The sequence below is a fragment of the Haplochromis burtoni genome, unplaced genomic scaffold, assembly GCF_018398535.1.
Source record: "Haplochromis burtoni strain Fernald_Lab_line unplaced genomic scaffold, NCSU_Asbu1 Contig_184, whole genome shotgun sequence".
Taxonomy (NCBI): domain Eukaryota; kingdom Metazoa; phylum Chordata; class Actinopteri; order Cichliformes; family Cichlidae; genus Haplochromis; species Haplochromis burtoni.
Window position 1 is genome coordinate 320,276 of NW_024582545.1, and position 9,792 is coordinate 330,067.

Sequence of the window (9,792 nt, forward strand, 5' to 3'; positions counted from 1 at the left end):
ACTGTATGTGAGTTTGACACCCTTACAATAAACGAAAGGTTTCATCTACTCAAGCATAAAATACATTTGTGTTTATCAAATAGCCATAAACAACGGAAAATTGGCAGACTAGTTTTCCCACTGGTATGCATCATGTCTGGATCAATAAAAACATCCCGTAGTGGAGTCAAAATTGCTTTAAAATTTTATTACAATAAGCTCCGTTCATCTGAACCAAACTCCATTAAGAAATCTGTCAATTTAACGCTCCCTAACATATCGTCAATATGATCAATAATAAATTTTTTAAAAAGGTAAACATTTCGGAAAATAATCGATTAGAGTATCAGACTAGTGCCGAATTCAAGAAAAGCTCCAAATGTTAAATAATGAGTGTGTGAATATTTTGTTTATGTACAGGATACACACAAATTCCAACAAGCAGGGGAAAAACGGGATTTTCTAAATGAAGTGTGACAAGGCACGTGAACACAATACATGACGGGACTAGTCGGCGAAGAGCTGACTGACAGCTGTTGGAAAGAGGAGGAACGCCAATTCATCCCAGTGACAGAAACTCGACGGTTATAAATAACTTATAAACTCTGGGGTGGAGATTTAGGCGGTCAGACAGCAAATCCGACAGTTTCACAGACGTTAGCTCGCTAACTGATTTCGTATTAGCAGAAAGGACATATTTACCATTTTACCGCCGCTGATTTGAGCGTATCCCTACTTCCAAACTTTTCTCCCCAGCAGCAGAGCCAGCTCCGGACATAATCTTCGGGCTCACACTGGCTCCCCTGTGCCGTTTCTCTCCGTGTGAAAATTAACCGTTAACACCGTCTGTGAACCACATGCCATCGGGGTTCCCTCGTCCACTTGATGCTGCTGCTGGAGGCCGACCAACGGCTACAAGTAACGGTGTGGTCCCCTCTCCTAACCAGCCCGCCGCGATAATCTTCCTAAAACCGGCGAGCAGTGGACACACAGCGTGTAACTACGCCCCGCCCACATTTTTACACAGAGGGAGGGGCTGGGAGGCATATCAAATACTCCCACTCTTATTAATTTATAATCCTAAAAAGTGGGCCTCCTTGGTCTACCAGTGAGATCTGCTGGCTCTTTTTTTTTTACTCTCAACAATATCTTTATCAATATTTAATCATAATTAATATCAAGCATAACACAGTCCCAAAAGGAAATAAAGAAAAGTTTTCCTCTTATTCTGGGCTCCTTTATCTAATGGAAATTCTGGCCCAGGAAAACTAGGCCATGGGTCATCAAGTTACAAACAGGCTGCAGGGCACAAATGTTTGATGAAGCCTTTTTTAAAACATAAATAGTTAAAATCCTTCAGACTTTCCCTTATTCATTGGAGATGTTGTCAACCGGCTATTGAGCATGAGAGTGGTCACATGACTCAAAATCATCAGGACTTCCTCCTAATCATCCAACCACATCCAGTAGATTAGTGTCCTTCCCTGAGCCTGCTTCTGTTGGAGATCTCTTCCCGTTACAAAGGAGTTCTTGCTCCCCAGTGTCACCAAGTGCTTTCTCATGGCAAATCAGCTAATTCGAGGGATTTTGTCCCTTTTGAAGTCGTACTCACAGTTGCAGCAACTTGAGAACCCATTTCGGTGTCACATTAAATGATAAAGATTTTTTTCCTTAAAATGTATCATTTTTATGATATCAACATAGTGTTTTTGATCATTTATATGTCTATGTGACAAATATGCTTGTAAACAAATTTTATGGTGAGCTCAGATAAACTTTCCTCCTTCAGCAGATAAATATGTGAAACCCATGACAGAGAGCAACAATCCACAGTAGGAAAATCTACATAAAACATAATTTTGACAGGACGATAAGGGGGCTTTATTCTAAATATAAGCATAACAACAATATACTGATGCAGTTTAATGCACAATATGCAGCAGATCTGCCACATATTCATCAGTCAATATTCATCATCAATCGTCATAGGAAGATTACAATGTGAGTTTTGTATATATACTGTATACAGTATATAATCCAGACCAGCACCACAGCGGCACTAACTTCAATAATTAATGCACTGTATATTCAAATGATTAACCCTGTCAAGGTAGAAATTAGGGTTGAGCTGTTAGATTGATGGGATTAATCTTTTCTTTTTTTTGCCAGTAAAACTGACGTCAGAATGAATCCTCTCCAGATCTGTTTGAAAATATAGAAAACTCCTCTGCTGTGACTAATAGCATGTGTCTGATTTAGTGTTTTACATAAAATGGTTGAAATAACCCATCTGAGCCTCCGTTCCGTATGGAAACCCTACAAATCTATGCAAATATTCTTCAAATGATCAAACAGACTTTATTAATGGTGCATGTGAAGCGTATTTGAGTTATCGCTGGTAATGTACTTGTAGAATACATTACATTGTGAGAGACTGATTGCATATGAGTGTAAAATTATCAGAAAAAATACGTTTCTATGCTGCTCGGTCCTTTCACACTAATAGAAGTTTCCAGTGCAGGATATTCTTACCCTTTGTGAATTTGCCACCTTTAACATGACCTGTGTTTTGCCAAAGTTCTTGTTTACACCTAGTGGAAACACAGTCACATGGATAATGTGATAGACATGACACCGGTTAGATGAATTACTCCTCAAAGGTCTTGGGATTGATTTATGAATGATTTAAAGGCACAGCAGCTCCAGTCTGGCCCCACTGATAAAGAAACCAATTAGGATGATCCGTGGCCTTGTCATGTGATCTGAGCCTACTGATAGTTTTCTGTCAAAGTGGACATTAAGAATTAATCCCTGCAATGTAAGTCCTCTGGCTGGCACTCGACCTCGCCCTGGACCTCCAATCTGGTGAAAAACACACCAGTATCCTTGCGGCATCCCACTCTTCTGTCATTCTTTATCACTTTCTTCTCCCTTATGCGCACATGGACCTGAAGCCTAGTTTATGAGGATGCTGGGTGAGTCAGCGGGCTGTTAATCACCGTGACAAGTGTGTGTGCTGACAGGTTGGACGCCGTGAGGTTCGGTGATTCAGCCTGCAGGGGAGAACACAGCACCTGGCACTGAGGCAGCCTGCAGGCCACGAGCCCCCGTACTGAGGTGCAATGTGTTCCAAACAAATCACATCGCCTTATTTCCACGAGCGTGCACGTGCATCTTGGGGTCGTCATTGTATAGCTTCAGGATGAATCAATCCTGATGCACTTCCACTCCACTTCCCCTGAGTATTGACATACAAAATCCATTTGTGTGAAAAAGAGATAGCAGGCAGAGTTAATTGTGACATTTAATTAGGCACAGATTGGTGGCCTGTTTGTACTTTCGAATTCATTTGATTCAGGGCAAGCTTTATCTACAAGCTCACAAGCCTTTAAATACCATTAAGAGCAGACCTAATGGATATGTCCAAACTTGTGACACTTGCAAGACTGTAACAGAAAAACAGGTTAAGGAAGTGTTTCGATTTACTGCAGGAAAACCTCAAATGTATCCACATGGACACACGCATGCACTCCGTCTTTATCTAAATATCTCCTTTGACTTTTAATAAGTGAGTAATAGAGCTACAAATCCAGTTATGTTTCCAAACCAGAGTCAGGTTACATCATTTTTTAAAACTCCAGCATGTAAACCCCAGAGTTTCATATCATAAAATAATGCAAAACTTATTTTTGTGTCAAGGAAGCAAATATTTACATAATTTCTGCTGTTAATCACAAGATGCCATTGTTCTCTTCCCCCTCGAGCACTGGTCTTCCTGCTTCACTTCCTGCCTCCATCTCAGCTGGGGTATAACTTTAACCTCTGATGTACCAGAAACCTCCGGTACACTGATAACAGTCTGCGCTGTTTACTGGAGGTGAGTCTTTGGATTGCTTGGGTGAAGCAGGTTCCAGTGAGGCTTTTCAGGAACTGACTGAGGTCAGAAAATGATGCAGCCGCTCTGGAATGTTTAGCCGATGTGGTCGTAAAGTTCTAGTATTCCGCTGGTAGTTGTGGAATGTTTAAATTATGGGCGGATCAGGCTGTTCACATGAGATTAGGCTGTTCTCAAGAATGAGTAAAAACTGGGCTCAGAGTATTCTCTTGAAACCATTGTCTGTAGAAACCATGCGCAACCTGACAGCTCGCCCAAAATGTCTATCGCCCCCTGGTGACTGGCTGCAGTAAAGGTCATAAACCCTGCCCCTTTTAAAGATGCCTACTGGCATTTACATCAGTCATCACATTGATTTGGGTTCAAGGGGTCATTTTTCCTCTCAGTTTGTTTTTAATTAGTAACTTGGTGCTCTAAAATTGGGGTATAGCTTCATGATGAGTGGCAGCTGCAGTAATGGAAAAACTTGCACATTTTTATTCAGCATTTCCAGACAGAGTAGGGTCACTGAAGGAGATCACAGCTGTCTGTTTCAAACTGAGAGTGTGAGTTGTTCTCTAGCAAACTGGACTAACCAGTACAAGGGCCTGAGGTACTGCTGCACTTTTATGTTAAGTTAAATATGGGATTTCTAAGCTAATCAATAAATTAACATCCTTAGCTAGCTAGCTCAAACCAGAAATATAAGGTTGCTTTCAACTCATTGCATATTGTAGTTAGTCAGGATCCATTGGCATCACATTTTATTTCACTGGGCAGTGCTTCAGTGCAACTCTTTAACATAAGGGTCTTCACATCTAAAATAGATTACATTACAGTTAAATCCCTTCTTGCTTTATAACTATTGTAACTGTAGTAAAGACTAAGTAAAGATGAAAAAGTTGCAGCAGAAGGTGAAAGTTTACCATGTATTTTGTGTATTTTGAACCAAACCATATCATTTAATATACCTAACCACAGTTTTGGTCCCTAACCACACAGGAACTCAAAAAGTTGAAATATTGTTGTGCTAGACAGGTCAGAAACTCCTGTCCTGTGGGTGGAAGTCCTGTGATCATTGTCACCGTCATACTTTCTTACGGAGACTTTGAATTTGCTTTTTAAACTGTTAGCAGTCGGACGTACCGCCCACGGGACATTGGATGGTTTAGGGGACTAATAGGACTGCTAAGGGGTTAATACTTGTGGAGAACCACCCTACATGTCAAAATAATAAAATGTGTGATGCCAAGAGAATCTGACCCATCTACAGTACGTGATAAACTGAGAATAAGAATACGTCTCTATTCTACTTTCCACAGCAACAGTCAGCTCGGTGTTACGTGTGCTTCAGCTGAATGATACTCATTAGTTTACCCACTGTTAGTACTTATTCACCCCCAATAACTCAAGGGCATTTAATCACTGTCACAAGAAGCAATATAAGAAAGATGCAACTCCCACTGAAAACTGCCACGTCAACACAATACAAGAAAATCAACACTATCATGAAAACGAAGGTCTACCACAACATCTTACTGCAACATGAAATCCCTTGTGCCCTGAACCTGTCATAGCGCGGTGCGCTGGTGTGTTAGTTAGAGCAGGCCAAGAGCAGACAAAGGCAAGGAGACGTGACATGACTTAACAAAAGGCGAGCCTTTATTATGGCTGATGACAGAAGGCAAAAACAAAAGCTAAGACGAGTGCAGGCAAGACAACTAAACTGGAAAACAGACTAAGAAAAACCCATGAAACTGAGATAAAGCTATGAAACTTCAAGAACTAATTCTATGACTGTGAGAACTGTGCCGACTATGACGAGGCATCACTGGGAAGGTTACACAGATGACGTGACACAGACTGAATGAAACACAGAGACTAAATACACATAAGGGATGATCAAGGGAAGTGGCCACACATGGGAGCACAGCTGACACACATGAAACTAATGACTGGATAGGGGAAGTGAAACTAAATACAATGGAACAAAGAACAGAGGACTCTTTCAAAATAAAACAGGAAACATGATGAGACAGACCAAACAACATGGGATGACAACATGAAACATGGAACACAAAGGGCAAATGAGACTAAGATCCAGTGGAAGGAGAAATGAGGAGATCCAATAAACAGAACTAAGGCTGAACAACTTAGGGGTTTAAGAGAGCTAGATGAGCTTAACCCAAACAATAAATGACAAAACACAAAGACTCAAGTTCTAACTGACAATGCAAAAGCAACTTAACATTTTCCCATACTAAAAACAGAAATACACAATATATAATGAACTCAAAATGCTGGGTCACAGACCCAGCCATGACAGAACCCAATTGGTCTTGGGTTCATTTACCAACAAGACAATGACCCAATTATACAAGCCTTTGGGAACAGCTAGAAAGTATCTAGAGTTTAATATCAAAATAGAAACTATTGAAACGCCCATAAAAACTGCTGTTATCAAGGCCAAAGGAGGCCACACAAAATGTTAAATGTTAGTTGGTTAATGTGTTTTACTAAGAATCATTTAGCTTTTCTGGTATAGCAATTCTGGTATGGTCTACCAGAGAAGAGCAGCACATCCTGATAGTCTTGTCATTGTTTTGAAATTTGGTTTTCAACCCTGTACCACACTGGTGACTTGACTGACATTAATGCTAGCACAGTATGTCACTCGATCCCTGTATAAACGCCTCCAGCGTTAATGCCCATTACTTCAATGCCAGTAAAATTGACGTCAGAGCTAATATCAGTTCCCATACCTCACTGTCATGTAACCTCTGTCATACAATGAGCGTATGAGAATGTGACAGACGGAGGGAGAAAGCGAGAGAGGAAACTGGGAGTTAAGTGACACACAGCTGTCCTGATTCGGCCTGATTATTGCTACGTCTCTGAGTCAAACAGGAAGGGAAACTTTCCGCAGAGGAGACTGAGAGCTCTCAAATGTGACTCTGTGAGAAGAAACGTCTATTTGCTTCTCCATTTCCTTTGTTCCTCAAAAGATATCGCTGACATACAGAGACACACACTTTTATATACTCTCAAATCACATAATGTTTCAAAAAATGTATTTTTCAACACCAAAGAGAAATGAAGCATGTGAGTATCATGCCAACTAACTGATACCATATCTCCCAGAGCTCCAGGAATAAAGACATTAAGTGGAGAGGATTTCATTAAGATCTTGAATAATTCACAGCTATGATTCCCATCTAATGTCTGGTATCGCTGTTACGCAGAACAGATAATGTGTTCATAACTGTCAGATGGGAATGTGGCTACATCCAGACGAGCAGAGGCAGGAAGCTGCAGGCCACTGCTGTGTGCATCACTTATCTTTTCTCCAAGGTGTCAGGAGGAAAAAGCGGAGAGCGAAGACAGTTTAATTGAGCGCTGATTAAAGTTTAATTGATTCATTTCAGTCTGAATCTATTAAGTAGGATGGAGATGCACACAGATTTCTCTTGAGTAGCTGGAGCAATGAAGTTGGACACATTTTCCTTCACAGTGATTGATATGCAGCATTTATATGGCTGCTTGTGCACAGATGGGTGACAAATTAAAGGCATTTTAAAAAAGCAGTGTTTGACCCCTGCAGCGAGGAGATATGCTGTCCCTGTCACGCTCTGAGAGACATCCTAGTTTTGGTCTTTTATGTTAGAGGGAAGCCAATCCTTTTTATACTGATAAGAGTGATCTCTTCCAGGATAACATTCATCGGGAATAAATGGTAACAGAAAGGCTTGATGAGGATGATGCGATTTGTGTGCTCTAACCAAATCTCGACCCTACTGCAAACACATGGGAGATTTTGGACTGATCCGTTATTGAGCTCAGTGCACAACAGGTGGGTGAAATGAACAAATATGTGAGTCTTTATTTGGCTTTTAATTAAAAACCAATAACACAAAGTCCAAGGGATGGAAGAACTAAATACGAATTCACAGAAGGAAGAATAGATAGAGGAGGCAAGTGAATGCTTCACATCACTCACAATATTGTCTGCTTTACTCCACACACTGTCCCTATAAATGCTTTGCCTTGGCAATGCAATTCCCAGCAACTTTCTTTTTCTGTGCCTCAGAAGCATTTCCAAACTCAACCTTCTGAGCAAATAATAAAATCACGAAATAACACACCAAACCAAAAAGACTTGTGGCTGGCAGAAATGCTTTTTTTCCCATGTGGTGGCAACAAGCTTGCATAAGGTGTGGGAAATAAGCTTAAAACAATCTCACAGGGGGAAAGATGGGACTGTATATACGTCAGGCTGTTTAGACACGGGTCAAACCAATCAGGGCAGGGTACAAAACGACATACAAGAAAAAAGCATTTTATCAAAATAAAACGAGAAGTAGAAATAAGGTAGACAAGGGAGCTAGACAAAGAAAAAGACACTGGGAAAATATGGACACAAGAATGAAGATCTATGAAGCGAAATCAAAATATAAATAGATTAAAAGAAACCAGGACCATGAAAGTTGGACCCCACTTATCATGAGAAACACACAGTTAGGGACTAACTTTTGATCGACTGGTGTTATTTCCCACAGCAGTGTTTGTTTTTGCACTGGCACTGAAACCTTTTTTGATTTATTTGAAAATGAATCTTTACATCAGGTCTTTTATGCAGGACATACTGCGCTGGTGACTCACTGTTACCAGAGATTTGCACTGTCCAGTAAAGCAGTAGCTGCCACAAGTACAGGTTGTTCAACAACGCAAAACAGCATTTTTCAAGCTTTTATGCATTTAGCAAAGTGAGAACATTTGTTGCGAGTCTTTAATTGGCACAAAGTCTTCAGATCTTACTTAGGAGCACCGTTTCATTGTGGATTACAAATCGGAGCAGGATGTAGATTAGAAAGTGCAGAACTGTCAATTACAGAAAGTAATTCTCCAAGTATACCAAGGCAGAAGAGGAAAACACACAAACATTCTCTGTAGCTGACTTCTCGTATTTTAAGTGTGATGAGATATTTTGACTAGAAACAAGACAAATATACTTGATAAGATTTTGAGTTTTTGCAGTGTACCCCCCCCTGACTGAGATCCTGCACTGCATAAACAGTTATACTTGAAACAAGCCAAATATTCTTAAATCTGACAAAAGTTTCTTGTTTTGAGAAGAAAAAAAATCTGCCAGTGGGGTGAGCAAAAGTTGCTTGACTAATAATAATAATAATAATAATAATAATGGATTGGATTTATATAGCGCTTTTCAAGGCACCCAAAGCGCTTTACAATACCACTATTCATTCACTCTCACATTCATACACTAGAATGACTAGAATTGTTAAAACTAGCAAATGAATCTATGCCTTTTAACTAGACAAAACTATCTAAATGTTATGCTTAAATGAAGAAAATTTGACTTATTACAAGGAAAGAGACTGAATTGTTTCTTTCTCGATTGAGTTAAATATAAGAATTAAATCTCAACTCTGAGAACAATAATTAGAAAAAAGTGCTGAGAATAAGACACCATCTGTTCAAAAAGCTACAAAAAAATATGGGACTTTATCCTAAAGCAAAACACCAGAAGCACTCTTATTTTTTGCACTTTTATTGACACAGCAATGGGTCAGTAACTCAACTTTAACAGTACTGAGGTCTAATTCCAGGAGACTCATGTCTAACATTACCTACATTTGAGCAGGGTGTAACATGGCCACTGTAAGAAGTGCATATTCCACATACTCTTAAGAGGAATAATAACAGTGTAAAATACTCATGACTAAATGTATCAAACATACATTTTGCTCTTACTTCACATTTTAATATTTTTAATGATAACATTATTAGGTTTTTAATGTCCCTTACTGCAGAATAAAGATTTCTTATGAAAGTTTGGTTTTGTTTTGTTTTTATCTTTAGCTCCATTCTAAGAAAATGACCAGTTTCAAGTGTCCTCAGTGTAGGACACATACAGGATG

General features: G+C 39.7%; 1 protein-coding gene across 3 annotated transcripts in view; it reads right to left on the reverse strand.

Annotated features, from left to right (window-relative positions):
• Nucleotides 1–9,792, reverse strand: part of tmcc3 (transmembrane and coiled-coil domain family 3) — a 70,482-nt gene that overhangs the window by 34,138 nt on the left and 26,552 nt on the right. The window contains exons 1-2 of one of the 3 annotated variants that reach the window (XM_042225837.1): nt 3,694–4,975; nt 682–3,217 (exon numbers count right to left, since the gene is read on the reverse strand). The exons of 1 other annotated variant lie outside the window; for it this stretch is intronic. In XM_042225837.1, the coding sequence (XP_042081771.1) occupies nt 682–684 (3 nt within the window). In that variant the 5' untranslated portion in view covers nt 685–3,217; nt 3,694–4,975. Of the gene's footprint in view, nt 1–681; nt 4,976–9,792 lie in introns of those variants that run through there. One more of the 3 variants, XM_005934254.3, reaches the window with a different exon arrangement.